Consider the following 18,489-nt stretch of genomic DNA (forward strand, 5'->3'; position numbering starts at 1 on the left):
GTTCTGCCTGGGCTCCACCAGGTATGAGGTGGCGTCGTGGGCTCTGGTAGGTCTCTTTGGTACGAGGAAAAACCTATGAAAATTCATCAGCGCACGCCTTTTCCTGGCGAGGGGAAAAGGCTCCGAATCGACCAATGTGGGACCAACCATCCAAGCGAGACATTGAACGCTGCGGTCGTGAGTCGTTTTCCATCCGTCCTCGAGAGGGCGCCTCTGAAGCTTTCTTTCTGGATCGAGCTCACGGTTCCCCCTCCCGCAAGGTGGGGAAGGGCGGTGGATAAGAGGGAAAATCCAAGATAGAAGAATTGCCAAGCACGTCGATCTTCTTCCACGGTCTCCAGGTTGAGCCGTCGTGTGTGGGCCCGCTATTGAGCAAATGAACCGAAGAGCCCCAGTGTAGCTCCTCTTGATATCGGGGAAGAGAAATAGGATTTATATTCGTTAACCCCTCGAGCTGAGCTATGTGAGACGAAATACTCATTTTTTTTTTTTCTTCTTTTTTTTTCTTCTTCTCTTTTCGAAACTGTTGTATCTGGAAGAAAGAGGAAAACAGAGTAAAAGCTCAGTGGTCCTACATCGTTCCTGATGATACAACACACACGTTTTACAGTCAACTACACGCTGCTCTTCAAAATTCTCCATTCGCCGTGCCACGCGTCATTGCCACAGCACACTGCGTAGATCAAGTCAAAACCTCTTGACGACGTGACAATTGTCGCCGGGCTAGTCCTCGCTCACTCGACAGTGTACAGCGGCCAATCAGACCCCTGCTGGGATTGGCGGTAATCCGTGCGTCTGAGCGGGCTCGCCTGCTGCTCCGAGTGGCACTGAGCGGGGTTTAACTCTGGATTCTCTCCATGGATCGTTCTGTGACCAAATACACAAGATACGAGCGCCGCGAGCGCTGATTCTACACCGTGGGTCAATACGTGTTAGTTTAAAAAAAGAGCTGAAGGGCTGTGCCCGCCTGTCGAGAAGATCACATCTTCCTGGTAAAGTCAATATGTGATCTGATGGGAGCTAAAGGCAGTTCATTTCGATCCATTTTACTTTACTTTCTGCCCCATTTAATAGATTTAGTTCATTAGCTCATTCTACTCTGTAATCAGTAATGTTTACTGTGAGTCATGATCCCCTGTGTGTGTGTGTGTGTGTGTGTGTGTGTTTGTGTGTGTGTGTGTGTGTGTGTGCGTGTGTGTGTGTGTGTGTGTGTGTGTGTGTGTGTGTGTGTGTGTGTATGTGTGTGTGTGTGTGGCATGAGTATGCATGAGTGTGTACATGTTTTTTGACAGTAAAGCCTCCCCTGAATAGTAATAGTCCAGTGCGCCTTGCCCCAGGTGATAGAAGTATGTGGAATTCGGAGGCAAACTCTAAAAATATTGATCCGTCCTACTGCTGCCTTCGACCTCCTACCTCTCCAGCAGTAGGGGCTAGAAGACAGTGACTTTAATTACCTTTCGTGACACCAGACAAAACCAATTTAGTAACAATGGTGAAAAATACAACCAATCCCAGCTGGCTGGAAAGCCACGCACGCACGCACGCACGAACGCACGCGCGCACGCACGCCCGCGCGCACGCACGCCCACACACAGAGGGATGAAAATGATCTAATGGTCCTCACTGATGGCCAAATGAGGCAGCAGAGCTTTGTTTTTAATCGGTGTGAGATAGTTCTGACAAGGCGTCCATTCAGTTGCATCCTTCTCAGCCCTCCGCGTGCGTCTACCGTGCTGAGAAAGCATTCGCCCCTTTTTTTTTTTCTCTCCAATCACCTGCCCATGTCTCGGGAGCTCGGCGCCGATGGGGCATCCTTTGAATCCATCTCTATTTGGTCATTTGAAGTGATAGAGGAGAGGAAACCCGCGGCCGGTCAATGTGGATGTGCAATCGCTGTATACAATGAGTCACCACGCTGCGGAGATCCGGACGGTGTTAATCTGCACATACTGTAGCCGCCACCAGATTCATTCAAACGCCACGGCCTGTTCCCACAGCTTGGCCTCTCCGGCTAGCAGACTGATGGGTGAGGTTGGAAATATCACCGGTGCCCTCGACCGTTCACATGGCTTTTGATTTTTTGTTTTGTTTGTTTATTTGTTTCTTTTTAAGAATTAGTTATCACAAACCGCAACTTTACGTGTTACGTTTCACCCCGGCATGAATTATTTGACTTGGTCTTGAAACAAGGTGGATATATATATTTTTTTCAAACAAGCACAGACAAGAAAGACACGTCAAAGAACGTGAGCGCGTCCTGAAACGGAGTTAAGGGGAGTTAATGAGATACTCACTGATGCACTCAGGGCCACTCCTCTTTGTCCTTGCTTCGTTTCCTCTATGATGGTGAAATGTATTAAAATGCTGTTTCATAGGTTTTTCCAGTACAAAGCCTCCAATTCCTCTCATTCAACTCCTCATACACTGCGAACGTCACGATCAGAATATTATTTCAAGTTAAAAGCGGCAATTTTTGCATTTTGACTTTTGTTTTTCCTTGCCACCGTTCTAGAAATCCATCCGTCTATTCACAAATTTTCACTCACTCACCCTCCTGTGTCAGTTCACCATAATGAAGTGAACTTCTTCCCAAGGCCAGACAAAGCTGAAATGGAGAAGATGAGCAATAAAAAGTAAGAAAACCAAACCAATACAAATGCCAGGAGAGCCTGTGTAACATGTCAAGTTATTCATGTCTTTCTCATGGGAAAAGATGAACTATTGTTAGACGTGCATGATTGGAAGGTACGTATGTATTGTGTGCATGAGCAGTGCATGTACTGTCTGTGTACTTATTCATGAGCTTACCATCTCCCAGCTTCCCAGCTTGTTCTGCCGCTCCTCCTGGCAAGATTTTGCTGAGAACGTTTTCTCCTTCTGCAGGTGGCTGTCCTGCTGTCGCACTGCCTACACCCCCAGGCTTACTACCTATACCAACAGGAGCTGCCTTGGAGCCTGCCGGGGGAAAAAAAACCCATCATATTTGAAAATTACAGAGATGTTGACATGTTTGCCGCTAAAGATGAACTGAGCCAGTGGGTGTTAGTTACTCAGTGTGGGGCCATGATGTGAAGCTTACCGATGCCTGTTAGAGGAGGTGTAGCTATTTTGGCTGGCTGGGCTGCTGCTGGGGGTGCTGCTGTATGCCTCACTCCTGCAGCTGCTGCAGGTGTAGCTTCCATTTTTGCCTGTTGTAGATAAAGTGTTGACAAATTTAGGGATGTGCAAGGTTAAGATTTTCCAGCTATACTTCAGTTTCTTTTATATGGAATCTATTTCATAAAATTTGTTTGATGATTGGAACGTTGACAATGACAATCATATTTTTTGTCTTGTGTTATGATCTGTCAGCACAAGTGAGAACTGATGTAAAATATTTTGATATTTTCTTCCTTTACAAAGGTTACCGGCATTTGTTACTATGGTAAAAACAAACAAGTCTGATGGCACAGTCACACCACCGGCGACGGGGTGCTGCAAAGCGACAGGCTGCAATGCATTTCAAACGGAGCTCAGCTTCATCCGGCTGCAAGGGGCGGAGCGACAACCGGCGACAAGTTGACAGCTTCACGGGGACAAGGAAAGTTGAGAAGGTTTCAACTTCATGCAAATGTGCGGTGCCGAGCGCCGGGCGACAGCCAATATGGACACCGGACCACCGCATTGTTATAACTTTTTTAGATTTAAAATGTCCCTTAAACTATCGATAAAATAAGGAACACGTGATTTTATGTTTCATCAACAAGGACGATTCTTTATTTGAAGGGACGGATGGCAAGATTATTTACGTAATTTTTTATTTTGCCAAGTAAACAAGCTACACCATTTTAATAAAAAATAAGTAGACAAGGCACCATTCATCTATATAATGTATATTGAATACGGAAAGGAGAGAGGTTTGAAATGTTTGGTGCGCCCACAACAGCCAGGGCAGAGAAGTCCCATTGACCTACGTTGACGAAGTGAGAGCTGCTCAGCTTCACGCTACAGCCCTGTCACCGGCGGTGTGACCTTACCATAACAGAAATTGTACGAACCATTGTTGTCGTTGGCTGCCCTATAGAAGACCCAGCTGGTTGTCGGACTTGTGGGGGGGGCTGGCCAGGTTTGGACTGCTGCTGCACCGCCCCTGCCCCTGTAGTGGTTGGAGTGGGCTGGGGCCCGGCTGCAGTGGTCTGTGGAGGCTGGCTTTGTTGCATCGCTTGCTGCTGTTGTGGTGCACGCTGCTGCTGACCTTGCTGGGCACCGTCAGGCACCTCAGTGCCTGGCTGTCTCCCAGACTGGGTCTGGCTGCCTGTCCGCTGTTGCCCAGCTTGGCCTTGAGGTTGCTGCTGCTTTGGACCTGCAGATGGATCCTGCCTCCTGGAGGTTGTACGATCTCCCTGTGGCCTCTGGCTCCTTCCCCCGGTACCATGGTGATGGCCCGAGGCTGGGTCACGGGAGAAGTCACCTGAGTCACGATGGCTGCCCTGGGAAGATCGTGAGTCTGGACCCCCTCTTCTTTGTGTGGAGGAGGAGCCTCTACCCTCCGAGCGGACAGAGGAGTCTTTGGGGTGTGTCCTAGAGGAGCGGGAGGACCTTGGATCCTCTGCGGAGTGACGGGACGTGCCATGCCTGCCAGAGCTGCTACCGTGGTGACGGTGTTCCCGGGACGATGCAGCGGAAGACTGGCGTTGTTGGTTGTACTCATCCTGGGGCCAATCCTCCTCTGGTGGCTCATCATAATCATGGTAAGTGTGCTTGACATTACCACGCCTACCTGAAGAGGAGTGCCCAACACCTCCATGGTGTCTTGAGCGATCAGAACGGGCCTCCCGTGGCTTTTCAAACCAATCGGTTTCCTCTTGGCCCAAATGATATGCTTTTTGGGACCAAAGTTAAGAAATATCAGTCAGTTTTGGTTTGGTTTGTGATGCGTCCGAGGAAGTGACATGCAGTTTTTAAGCCATGCAATATAACTAAAGGAAAGCATTCCCACATGCCAGCGAAAACCATGCAAAGTCCAGAGAAAAGCAAAGCAACAATAAAAAACAACAACAATACAATCACACAAAATCACCTTACATTTAAAAAAGGATGCATGTAAAACATAAATAAAAAAAACAGGCATATTTGGCTTTAGGTAAAAGGGAAAACATTCAAGTTTTTTTTTACAAATAAAGACAGGACAAGAGCTGTTGCTGCTCATGCTGCTCTTGATACACTTGCACGTGCACTTGCAGTCTCTTTCCAGCAGGCAACCGATGACAGGAACATTGCACTCAGGTCGTAATCATTCAGCACCAGTTACCTTCACTGTCTGAAACGGCGCAGTGCATGTCATCTACGAGGTATGGGTCATCTGGTTTGTAGACATGACTTCTGGGCACGTCCTTCATGTGGTGGTCCTGCACATCTGGCAGGGAATGGCTGGAGCCATACTGGTTTCTGACATCATGGGCGTCAGAAATGCCAGAGCCTCTTCCCATGCCCACAGGCTTCCCCACAGGACTGAGTGGGCTCTCCTCTTCTGAGTTTTGGCTACGCATAGGAGGCCTTCCACTACGTCCACTTCTCTGGGACCTCTCTAGAGCATCCCTCTCGTAGGACTTACTCCTGTAGCCCGCAGTGTCCCGCGAGGAAATCTTATCCATTCCATACCCCGTAGACCTGGACCTCCCCGAGCTGTACATGCGGTCTTCCTCCTCAAGGCCCTCCCGACTGGTGCCATAGCACTTCTGTTGGTCATACATGTTTTTCTTCAGCCCATATGTAGCATCATCTGGATGTTTCTTAGACCGAGACACAACTGTGCAGCTGCCCCCTGTTGATGTTGTCATGGTATAGGAGGCAAGGTCAGACTCTACATCCCGCGCCTCCTCAATTGGAGAGAATTTCGAAATTTTTTGCTCCATTCCCTGTTTTCTATGTTTACTCCGTTTAGAAGAGACAACTGCAGGGGCTAAATTCTTTGAGGAAAGTTTTTGGGTGCCTGAACCACTGCGTGAGCTTGAGTGCTTGTAGTCATCATAATAGTAGGAAGACCCTCCAGTCACTGCAGTACCAGTGTGGCTCTCCACTACCTGGTAGCCTGTTGTGCCTGTGGGTCGACCATAAGCATCCACGGGCTCGTCTTCAGGTCGTCCGTAAGTACTTCCCCGCGCAGGGCCATTCTCACTGCCATAACGCCCTGCACCAGGATGACCCAGAGCATCAGTAGATTGGCCGGGATGCTCTTTCGTCAACTCACTGATGTCGTCGATCATGACATAGTTCCTAGGAATGTTCTGCTCTAGGTTAGAGGTGTAGAGGCCATCTGCAGTATAGCCAGAGGTGGGGCTTTCCACAGAGTGGCTAAGGCCAGGCTCAGGGGGGCGGTACTGCCCATAGGCATTACTGTAGACTGAGCTGAAACCAGTTTCTGGAGCTGATGTAGCTACTGACACCGCAGGGTTGCTGATGACTTCGTAGTTGGTGGGAAGTTTCTGCTCGAGGTCAGCAAGAGACGTCTGCCTTGGCCTTTGGTGAACTGAGAGGATCTCTGCCTGGGGCTGGAAGGAAAGTCCAGGTTGGAAGGAGCTGTGGGTGGGGTATGGCAGGTTCTGGCCCGGCATAGGTTGAGAAGGAGGCTGAAAGCCCTGATGACCATGCTGTTGAATGCCAAGGTCTGTCTGATAGGAAGACTGGCCGTACATGTGGGATGAGTAGGTTCCCTGGGGCTGGTAGCCAGGGCCTGGAGGTGGATGGGGCTGGAAGGTTCCTGGTTGGGGTGCCGAAGGTGAAGGATACTGAGGGGTTTGAAAACCTATCTGTTGATATGCAGGTCCTGGCTGCTGTGTTGACGGTTGGCTCTGAAGATATGGATAGGACATATAGGAGGAGGTGGAGGGATACTGGGAAGTTGCATTGAGGTCATTTGTAAACTGGCTCAGTGGTGCTGTGTTTGGCCTTGTCAATACACCATTAGCATCAAAGGCTCCTGTTGCGGCTGCCAGCCTGAGGTTATTGAGCTCGCTGTCTGACATGTAGTCCCGGGCATCGCCCATACAACGCAGATATGCCAGCTCTCTCCTCTCTCGCTCCTTAACCATTGTCTCCTTGCGCTGAGTGATGCCTAGTTCCAAGTAGCGCAACTTGGCATCAATCTCCTTCTCCTCTTCCTCCAGCTCAGCCTGCTGTTTACGAAGCTTGGAAGACTCCTGTTCCACCATCTTCAGCTCACTCAGTAGGCCCGCCTTAGTGACCCCCTGGGGAGGTCTAGGCTGAACCCTCTGGGGCATACCAGGAGAAGTGTACATTTGTGCTGGAGTGACAATGGGGAGAGGAGACTCCTCTGGTGGGGGGCTGGGGAGAGTCCTCTTTACCTTCCTCATCAGAGAGTTCTGCTGCTGCAGGGAGGCCATCTGTTAGGAGAGGCAAAGAAACAACATCAGCAAACACTGAACTATAAACAGAATACATTTATGTAAATCAGATTCATTAGTGTACATTGGGTGCTCACAGTATGCAAACTCGCCCTCTCCTTTAGATTAGGGCTCAGGGCTGTAAAAGCTAGAAAGTTGTCTCATTTCTTTATAATAAGTTCACTTTTGTATTGAGGAAGCTTCCCTGCTAGTTCAGTTTGAATAGTTACATTTGAAGATGAATCATTATGTTTATTGTTTGGACAGAAGACCTTAAGTATCTCTTTGAATACTCCGCCTTTTAATATGATATAGGTGTCACTGCAATTAATGTAGTCACAAGAAAGCTGAATATGAATTCTATATCATTATCATGTTGCAAAATTGCCCATGAACATGATGTGTTTAAATTATTCTGATAATTCCATATCAACCAATTAGGCATTAGTCAAATATATTATACAAGTTATACAGAGATGATAAAATATTTTTTCTCTTTTTCCTTCTTGATTCTACATTGTTAAATAATTATGTCAAACTGTCGAACCTAGTTAAACTTCTATCTGTATAAACATGTAAATATCAAAGGTATAAGTGGGAATATGAGCCATCAATGTTTTTTTCTGTTTGTTTCGGAAGGAAGTAAATTATACTGTAAACAAATATTTTGGGTCTTGATGACATATTTGATCACACACATTAAGCAAAAAAGCCTGTATACTCTGCTGTTCCTAAAATATTTATTGGCTTTTACAAAAATGTGCTTAATGGCATGCAATTAAATGTACTGAGGTAAGAGGAATAAATGCTCAAATTATTCAAAAAGAAAGTCACGTTTGCTACTTACAAATTAGCTGTTTTGTGTAGACCCATGGAAGAATTACGTATCCTTGAGATAGTCATTTTTTCAACGCTCATAGATGACACGGAAACAGAATATTTCTATCCGAAATCGTCATCGAGCTATGTGTTTCTTCCTCGGACTGATTTTGCACTGACTGCAAAGGAAAATGAGTGCACTTTGACCAGCTGCTAACTAGCAGGGAAGACAGCAGGGCACTGCCAGGATGCTTTCACATTGTGTGTCCCCCTGGCATCTCTTAAGGGTTTGCCAGATATAGAAAGGAGCACATCACAGAGAGAAAGGGTAACAGAGGAAGAGAGGAAATTAGTAAGAGGGATGAAGACAGATGGACAGATAGAGAGGGAGACCAAGAACGATGCAAAGATGGGAAACATAAAAAAGTGTAGAATGGAGTATGAGACAATAAAAAGGGAAAGAGAAATATAAATAAAAGAGTGACAGGAAAGCTTTCCTGGCATGGCCAGCTGCTCTCCTGAGAACATTCTGTCACGTCCTCTGATGCCAAGCACTGTGTAATGTATCTACATTCACAGACAAGACTCTTCCAATGTGAACTGATCTCAGAACTCAGTACAGTATTCAATTTGGCACATTATTATAAATTATACTAGGCCATTAAATAGCCATTAAATGACCATATAAATATATATAACATACTCTGCATTTACATGAGATCATAGAACAATGTGTGGAACATAGCGAACAAGAGGGATAAATGTGTAATTAAATCCTGAGTCTCCAATTATAATACTGTCAACTCAAGACCCAAACTGGCTAAAATGTTTGTTATAATAATGCAAACAAATATGCAACCATCGCTGTTTTTATTGGGGCGGGGGGGGGGGGGGGACTATAGTTTCTTCTATGTTTTGGCAAGCTTTATAGCTGCGGTGGCATCTCTCATCAGCATTATGGTCTACTATGGTTAGAGGTTTGAAACAGTGAAAATCCTACGATGAAAAATATTGTGCCTTTATTATACTGTCAAGTACACCTGAATGGTGGGGACTGTTATGTCTGTCGGAAGTACTTTGTTTGAAAATGTACATACAGGCAGTCCCCTGGTTTCAAACGAGTTCCATTTTTAAGTCTGTAAGTTGATTTTGTATGTAAGTCGGAACAGTTACGTACCACTCATATCCAGCCTCAATTAGTCAAATGTAATGTTTGTCTTAGTACATAGTATATGTTTTACCTACAACTTAAGTATAAAAATAAAAATAATAATAATGATAATAATAATAATAATGATAATAATAATAATAAAAAATGTAACTACAGTACAGTATTTATGAGAGCGAGAGAGTGAGTGCGCACAGTGTTTTGAGCGTCGCCCAAAGTAGTACACCCATTCGTTAGTAGGAACCATTGTATTTAACTCGATTTTTTTAAACAATAGGCTTTACGAAGTTCGGTACGTAAATACGGGCATTCATAAGTACGGCTGTTCATAACCCAGGGACTGCCTGTATTCAATATTTTTACAATTTCAATATCAGCAAGATCAGAGCTATGTGATGAGACAAATTTGTCTGGATTCTAGTTTTTGGTATAAGGTGTTTGTGGACGTTCTTTTATATAATAGTATTTTAATATTGTCAAAGAAAGAATAATATGTCATACCTGACTGTTAGAAAGAGCCTGCTGGTGGTATGGGGAGAACCTGCTCTTGGCAGGGTCTTCAGATGTAGGGCTGAGAGGCTTGGGATCTGACATGGAGCGCTGCACACTCTTTATGGGCCTTGGTAGAGTCTGGTGGCGCTGGGGGGATTCAGCAGTGAAGGCCTTCTGTTGGGGTGTGACATGTGCCTTGTTGAGCTTCTCCTGGGACGCAAATGTTGTCTCCAGCATCCGATGAGGTGACAATGGTGATACTGGCGAGTATAACACCTGGGGAGATTTGGGAGGCTGGCGAGATGGAGACTCCTGTTGCTGTTGGTAGCCAATATCCAGGGGATCCGGCTTTCTCCTTTCAAACTTTGCCACCCCCTGGAGGCGTGGTGAGGCTGGATCAGATAGGTTGGAACCCACCATATGCAGACTGGTGGAGTATGGACTGATGGTTGTAGGCACACTAAGTTGAGGGGCGACCACACCCTGAGAATGGGCTTCTGGTTCTGTCTGGCATGCAAGACTTTCTCCTTTCTTGGTTCTCTCAGGGGCAGCTATGTAATGTAACAGGTCAACCTTTGAGGTTTCAGCCATGGTTATGTGGATTGCAGGTGAAACCCTACCTAGCTGCTCTGTCTCTGTCTGACATGAGGAATCGTTGGTGGTTTGAATAGCAATACTCGAGGATGACACTTTGGAAGAGACTTCTGTTTTACTCTCACCACTTGCATCAGAATGTTTTGATACACGTGACCTTCTGCGTCTCACTGGCTGCTGGTCCCATTCTCCCTGGTCCTCCTCATCAGTTTGCACACTACAATCTGCAATCCGCCGAGTTCTCCTGCGCCTGTTCATAAATCTATCCTCTCCATCTTCATCATCAGTTTGGACACAACTGTCTGCGATCTTTTTTACTGAGTCCTCCTCTGAGCCATCCCTCAGCCGAGGCATTGAATTCTGTTTCTTCATGATCCTGGAGTCAGCCTGATCATCACTGACTCTCAGAGACATTTCTGAGGCAGAACTATGAATAGGCCTTGAAGCCACCACTGCTTGAACAACCTGTCCATCCTGCCAGAACTGCACACTCTGTCCCTCTTGTTGAATTACTCTGCCACTCTGGTCGCAAATAATAAAACCTTGAGTAGGCCCTCCTCCAACAACTACCCCTTGTATGGCACCCTGTGCAGATGTTGCAGCCGCAGCTGCTGCTGCTGATGCTGCAGCAGCTTCTGCCACTGCAACAACCGCTGCTGCCTCCACTGCTGCTGTCTTCTGCCTTTTCTGCTCCTCCAATTGTTGCTGAAGTTGATGCTGCAGAGACTGTATCTGATCCAGCTGCACTCTCTGTTGGGCCAATTGTTCTCTTTGCATAATGAGCTGGGTTTCACGTTCTGCTTGCTGCTGCTGAAGAACTTGATGTTTGATTGTTTGCAGTTCTTGGATCTCACGTTGCACAAGCATTTGTTCTTTCTCTCTATGTCGCTGGAGCTCCACCCGGTCTCTCTCAAGCTCTTCGTGTAAGCGTAGCTGACGTAACTTCTCAAGTTCCACTCTCTCACGCTCTAGCTGCAGCATGTGCTCTTGTTGTTGACTCAGTCTCTCATCTTCCTTCTCTTTTGGTGTATCCGTGGGTGGTGAAAGTTTGGTGCTTGGTGTTGCTATAGCTGTAATTTGTGCCGTGGATTGGGGCTGGGCCTGTGGTTGGACTAATGCCTGAGGTTGAGGATGTGTTGTAAGTTGAATTTTTGGTTGGATTTGACTTAGGGATAAAGGTTGTGTTGGAGCTGTTAATTGTTGAGCTTGTAATTGTGACTGCATTTGGGCCTGTTCATGCTGAGACTGACCTTGAACTTGGGAGAGTGACGAAACATTTTGGATTGGGATTTGAGGTTGGGGTGTCTGTGGGTCTGTTGGGTGAATTTGTATTGCAGTAGTCTGAATAACAGGTGCTGTCACATTTTGTGCACCAAAGTGAGAAACTGTTTGGGTTGGTGGTAAGGTTGCAGTAACAGTTGTTGATGGCTTTCCAAGGTAGACTGGAGTTTCCTGGTTGGAAGAGTTGGCAATAGGTACACTTCCTTGGGCGGGGATGGAAGTAGGATACTGGTTTTGAGGAGGATAACAGTATGGTCCCTGTGTTGATATAGGCATTCTAGGAGTTACTTGAGGCAACCTGGTAAGACTAACCAGTGGTACAGCCGTCACACCTGTAGGGTAAGGTCTATATATACCCCTTGGCATGGGACGCATGACAGACCCAGGCTGGGTGGTAATTGGCAAGGTAGAAGCTATAGGTGTGTTTATGGTTGAGTATATCATGCCATCAGCTCCTCTCAAAGCAGCAGGGTACAAAGCCCGTATACTTGCTTGTCTAGCATTAATGAGGTTAGTTAAGGTTTGGCCGTGTGCTGTTGGCCTTCCATCAGGGCCATAGAGTAGGTTGGCTCTTATTGATGCTAGGCTTTGGTGAAGATTGAGCCTTCCCATAGGCCCTCCCCTTCCCGTCCCATATTGCATTAGTTCAGGGTTATTCCCAAAGCGGTTCCCAAAATGGTCCATTGAATTAAGAGCTGCACACATCCGGCTGATTTCCCTGGCAGTGGTTGCACTGTATTGTGCTAAATTTGAATCCTGTACTCCTATCACATCACGTGGACCATAGCCATAATCAGAATTTATATTTGACATGGAGCCATATCGACGCAGGGGTAACGGAGGGCCTGCAACATCTCCTTGGTGGCGCAAATCTGTGTAAGATCCATACTGTGCACCCATGCCAAGGTAACCACCTTCATAGGGTTGATTTATGCTGCTAAGATCAACTGGCAATCCCTGGTTATTACTCGGATGATGCTGAGGACCAACATCTGTCATAGAAGGTAGATTAGTGTCAGACATGGAAGGCTGCAATCTTTCTGGTGGGAGTTGTTGATAGGGTTTATGTTCATCTGTTACTCCTTGCATGGCTGGTGCTTGTTGTAGCCGCTGTTGGCTTGGGTTGTAGTGTGGGGCAGGGGGAGGATGAGCAACTTGTGGTGGTTCAGAGGTGGGATTTTTATCTGGTGTAACTGTGGAAGGCCTCTGAGTGAGGGAACCCGAACAGCTACTAGCAAAGGGCAGTTTGTAAACAACATCACAACAAGCAACTTGACTCTCATGTTTGATATGTCCTGTAAGATCAAGTATCTGAGGAGGGGGTGGAGGCTCTTCCTTCTTTACCAGCTGGGTCACTGTAGCCCCTTGTGATGTGTTACTCTCATCCAGTTGAACCATCATAACATGGGCCTTTCCTGTAGATAAGTTCATTACAGTGGGCTTATTTTTCAACTCCAAGGCAATACCACCATAGATCCCATGTGACTGATTAGAAGAAGTAGTCCCAGATGCAGGCTGTGGAGGGAGAGGTGATACCCTAGGAATGGCACTAACACTCACCACAGGTTGGGCATTGCTTGTCTGGCTTACGAGAAGGTCTTTTTTCAATATCAGTGGTTGGACTTGATTTGCCAAGTTGTAACGAGCAAATGAGGATTGCTGTTGATGCTGCTGGAGCTGCTGCTCAAGAAGCTGTTGTTGCTGCAGAAGCTTCTGCTGCTGTAACTGTAGTTGTTGCTGTTGGATACCCAAGTCCTCTAGACAGGCATCGATTTTCGGAATCGATGGGTCTGTAATTGGTGCCTTAGTCTGTGTTAAACACACTGCTGAACCAACACCCTGGCCTAGATCTATACGGTTTTGAAGTGGATCTCCATAAACCAGTGGTTGCTTAGGCTGGGATATAAACATAGAAGCGGCAACTGTAACACTTACTGTTGTTGGAGTTGAAACTGCTATATGTGGTTGCTCTTGTGCATTAAGATTCATGATAAGTGGTTGCACTGCTGTATGTCGAATAGATGGTGGTTCTGCTCCTAGAGAGTACCTTCTTGTGTCAGAGGCCAGTGATGTTAGATCCATCCCCTGTTCTGTCATTATAATTGGGGCAGGTCTCACTGGGGCTCTCAAGTCCACTATGTTACCACTTGGATGTATCACTTGACCCTGTCCTACAACCTTTGATGTACCTGGAATGTTTGAGATTTTACACAGAGAGATATTTTCCATTGACATAGATCCCCGACTATATGTGGATGTAGTGGTGACTGGGCTCATGGCAATGTTAACCTTTTCAATATTTTGGGGGTAATGTTTGGGGGATTGTTGTGGGGATGTTGGGGAACCTGTTGAGGAAGGCTGGGAACGATACAATGGCTTGCAGCCTACTTGTGTAGGTGATGACAAGGGAGAAGTGGAAGAATTTACAGTAATGGGCTTGGCAGCACTTGTTGTTTCTGAACCCAGTGTTATTACCATTACAGGTGAGTCTTGAGAGGACTGTTGACGTGTAAGACGGGGTGAATTTGCTCTATGAGGTACTTGGCTGCCAAGAGATGAGGCTTGAGGTGTAGAGCCATCAGGCAGGGAGGGAAGCTGCCTACCAACAGTGGGTCGCATGGATGATGAATGAGTGGGGCTTTGTGTCGGAGAAGTTTTGGGGGATAGAGGAGGACTAGGACCTTTAAAATAGGAAAATACTTTGGAGGAGAGGGATGCTCCAGATTCAGATGATGCAGCCATTGTTGGCCCCTGGGCACCTGACCTGTTTGTGGCAGGCACTGCACTTCCAGCTTGTCGATTCGTTGTGGCTGTTTGATTACCCTGTGCTTTGGTTGTGGAAATCCCAACAACACCTCCAATTTTAGCAGTCTGTGTCATCATCCTATTTTGAGTTTCTTTTGACAAATGCTGTGCTGCATGTATTCCTGGGATTCTTGGATCATTCCCAGTAGTGGAGAACGACATAGGTGCAGCGATTTGGGTAGGGCTGGAGCCTGGTGTTAAAACAGTTCCAGTATCAAGATGCTGTTTATTGGCAGGCTGTGGAGCACCTTTCTGCTGATTCTTAACAGGTTGTCCTTGCTTCTGCATCATCTCTGCTTTCCTCATCATCTCCTCATAGACTTCTTCTGCACTTTTTAATGTTTTATCAGGCAGAGAAGTCCCTGAGTTTTTTTCAGTAGGAGAGTAGAGAGATGTGAAGGTTGGAAGGTTGTACTCACTTCCAGATTTGTAGAGCTTTCCACCAATCATTTCAAACCCCTCGGCCTCAGAGTCCATAGAGGGGGAGTATTCCGAACAGGAGGATCTGTGAAGCTCCTCCATCTCTGCCGCTTGCCTAAGCTCCTCTGTTGGTGACGCATCCTCAATGGGAGAGAGGTTACTCGGGGGAGTTTTGGATCTTTCTCTTCGTCTCTGTGCCCTTAGCTCCTCCTTGTCCCTCTTTGTTTTCCTAGCAGTGCTACGGATCCTCTGCTGCTCCAGATCTCTCATTTGCTCCTGCTCTCTAAGTAGCTCCTCCTCCTCTCTTAGCTCATCCTCCTCAGAAGAGTCCTCAATAGTGGGTAGCAGTGGGCCATGGGATCTGTGGCGAGCCTTCCTCTGCTGCTTGGCCTCCTCTAGTCTTGCTCTACGACTAGGACTACTGTCACTATCATCCTCCATGGATGATACAGATGTGGGGGATGTTCCAGAAGTGTAACTTGGGGTGGTGGCCGGTAAGGTGGAAGAATATTCCCCTCTGGACCGCTCCTCTGGAGAGCCAGTAAGGCTCTCCATCTCAAGCTCTGGTTCTCTAAGGTCATGCTCAGTATTGAGCTCCATGTCTCGGTTGTAGCTGTTGGTGTTGTTCAGCTCAATAGTTTTAAAGCGCCTAAGGCCTCCTTGAGAAGCAATCATGCCTTCATCATCTTCATTTGCTTTGTAAACACCATCTGCTCCCTTTGAATCCTCCTCAAAACTATTGGAATGGTGAGTAAGACGCCGTCTCTCCTTCCCCAATTCTCCACTGCTTTTATGTCCCTTTTTAGTTTTCTGGCTTCCATGTTCCTCTCCCTCTTCCTCATCAGCGCTCATCTCCATTATTTGCTTTCTCATGTATTCCTCATCTGTTAGATCTTTATGTGACTTCTTTTGCCTAAGTGGTAATGGTGAGAGTCCACTCTCACTGCTGTCCTCAACATAGTCATGTCGCAGCTTACAACTAAGGTCATCTTCTGACTCTTCCCTGGTTGCTTCCTCATCTGAGTTGTACTCTCGTTCATGTCCAACAGACAGTGAGTGTGGTCTCTGCTTCTGGTCTGGGGCTGTCTTTGACTCCAGCAGGGGCCTCATGGAGCTCTCAAGCTTGGTAATCTCTGAAGGACTTGAAGCACCTCTTTCGTTGAGCTTAATTCCCTCCTCTCGGATCTGGCCTATGATCTCTCCCTGGGAACTGGATATCCCATCAGAAGAATAGCCAGTGTCACTTAAACTCTGTGAGCTTGATTTGTTGGAATCCTGTAAAAGACAGAAAGACAAAAGAGATCAGGGGCAGAAAATGGCTTGTTTTTGCCCTTAATCATGTTCTGATAGGGTTTATTAGACCCCTAAATGCATACTTTTATTACTCATTTTTTTTCAGATATATCAGCATAAAGAGTTTTATTAGCATTAGTTAAAATAAAATCTGGATGGAATATAATGGTGGAGTATGCTGTAGCAAGGAGAAAATTTGATTATAACAAGGTATAAGATAACAATTATAATGCAAAAAAACATTTTTCATCAGAGCACCAGAGATAGTAACATTTCAAGGTAAAATCAACCCAAAATAACATTCAGTGGTGTACTTAAAAGCAAGAGAAAGCAAAGCAAAGTCTGTTGTTTTTTTTAGGTGTGGTTCAGAAGCAATATGATTCCAAGAAAATTATCCCAGGAATGATTACTCAGAATTCGAATTCTTAAATGCTATCCAGTAAATTTCCAGTTAAGATCAGGTTTTGCACTTTATGAAGATTAGAATTTTAATTCAATCTATTCAAATCTATTCCATCTATTTATTGTTTGGGTTGGATTTGCCTTTAATGTAATGTACATATAAATGGCTAACCAAATTGACACACAGAGTGAATATAACAAACAATCAAACAGAGGAACATCTACAGACAAATGTCATTTGGTCACATGCTTGATTGTCATCTTTGATGCATTCTCCACTGTATTCTTCGAAACCACTGAAGAATAATGAGAATGAGAATTCATGAACATGCTCAAAATGTTAAAAAGGACATTGTCACAGATAGCTACACTAAACAATACATTGCATTTGATAGAATTAAAATAAAGGTTACAAAAGAACATAAAATAGAGTGGGATTGGCCAATGAGTGATGATGATGATGATGATGATGATGATGATGTTATCAAGTTGTAATCATTGTTAAGACATAAAGCAAGACCGATAACACTATTATAATTAGATTGTAGTGACAAAGGACGTATGAATGATAAAACAATGGAAGTGGCCAAAATATAATTATTATAAAGAAAATAAAGATAAATAATTGGATGGAAAAATTGAAGTTCATAAACAATAATGTACATAGTGTACTGCCATAATTTTACTGATTATGATAAGGTTGATCAAGAACAATGCAAAAATTAAAATAACGTGTTTTATGATAAGTTGTAATAAATGGAAGAAAAAAAAACAGAACAACAAACTGGTGATTCAAGAGTAACAGGTAAAGGCGAGGAAGTTGCAGGTAGCTCACTTCATGGTGGCTTGACTTCTGTGAGTCTTCAGTTATCCTCACATCTTTTGTTGAGGTAATAGCTTCTGACACAGCTTTCTTTGATGGCACCTTGGCTTCTTCTTTTAGAGACTTGGCTGTGACTTTAGTCTTCTCCTGACCCTGCTGTTGTTTCCGCATCTGGCTGTTACCTGTGGGTTTAGGTTGAGTAGTTGCTGCTTTGGTAGGATTAGTAGAGGCCTTGGCAGAGGTGGGAGCTGCTTTACCAGGGGTGGCTGATGGCTTGGCACCTGAAGAATTAGATGGGCCTTTAATCTGAGCAGAAGTCTGAGCTTTTGCCTGAACAGGCCCTTTGCCCTGTGAGGGGCCCTTTACTTGAATAGCAGACTGGGAATGGCTCTTACTCTGTGCACCAGATTGGTTAGAGACTCTCATCTGAGGAGAAGGTACCTTACCCTGTGAGGGTTGGGTTTGACCCTTACTTTGGGGATAAGATTGGGTAGAAGGCTTAGGTTGAGGGGAGGGTTGGGTAGAAGCCTTGGTTTGGGAAGAAGGTTGACCATGCCCCTTGGTTTGAGGAGAGGGTTGGTAAGACCCCTTGGTTTGAGGGTTGGGCCCAGCCTGTTTGACAGAGGAGAGAGGGCCACTTACTTGGGCACCCGGTGGTTTCTGTTGCTGTTGAGAACCTGTGGGCCTATGCCCTGGAAGTTGACTGGGCGCTTTCTGTTGAGGTGATTGTTGATTGGCTGGAACTGGTGGCCGGGGGGATCCCATTGGTTGTGGAATGGGAGCAGGAGCATCTCCCAAACCTCCTGATAGAGCTCGCTGGGTCTGGCAATTCAAACAGAGCCATTCTTTCTTCTGAAAAACAAGGAGAAATTTTGAATGGTTTAAAGCGGACCTATTATGCAAAACTCACTTTATCAGTGAGTACACACATTTGGGTCTCTGATGGGCCGACTAACAACCGACAACCAGTCAATTCCAACAAATCCTTTCAAAGAAAGAGGAATTAATAA

The 18,489-nt window shown here is 45.8% G+C and overlaps 1 protein-coding gene across 1 annotated transcript in view; it reads right to left on the reverse strand.

Moving 5' to 3' along the window:
* Positions 1-2,564: 2,564 nt before the first annotated feature.
* The window catches only part of bsnb (bassoon (presynaptic cytomatrix protein) b), a gene marked incomplete at both ends in the record, with an annotated part of 50,367 nt that continues 34,442 nt past the window's right edge, over positions 2,565-18,489 (reverse strand). The window contains 7 exons of the mRNA XM_080000945.1: positions 2,565-2,605; positions 2,809-2,955; positions 3,080-3,188; positions 4,041-4,861; positions 5,291-7,382; positions 9,871-16,236; positions 17,492-18,331. Of these exons, the coding sequence (XP_079857071.1) occupies positions 2,565-2,605; positions 2,809-2,955; positions 3,080-3,188; positions 4,041-4,861; positions 5,291-7,382; positions 9,871-16,236; positions 17,492-18,331 (10,416 nt within the window). The remainder of the gene's footprint in view (positions 2,606-2,808; positions 2,956-3,079; positions 3,189-4,040; positions 4,862-5,290; positions 7,383-9,870; positions 16,237-17,491; positions 18,332-18,489) is intronic.

Source organism: Zeus faber (assembly GCF_960531495.2).
Source record: "Zeus faber genome assembly, chromosome: 5".
NCBI classification, from domain to species: Eukaryota; Metazoa; Chordata; class Actinopteri; order Zeiformes; family Zeidae; genus Zeus; species Zeus faber.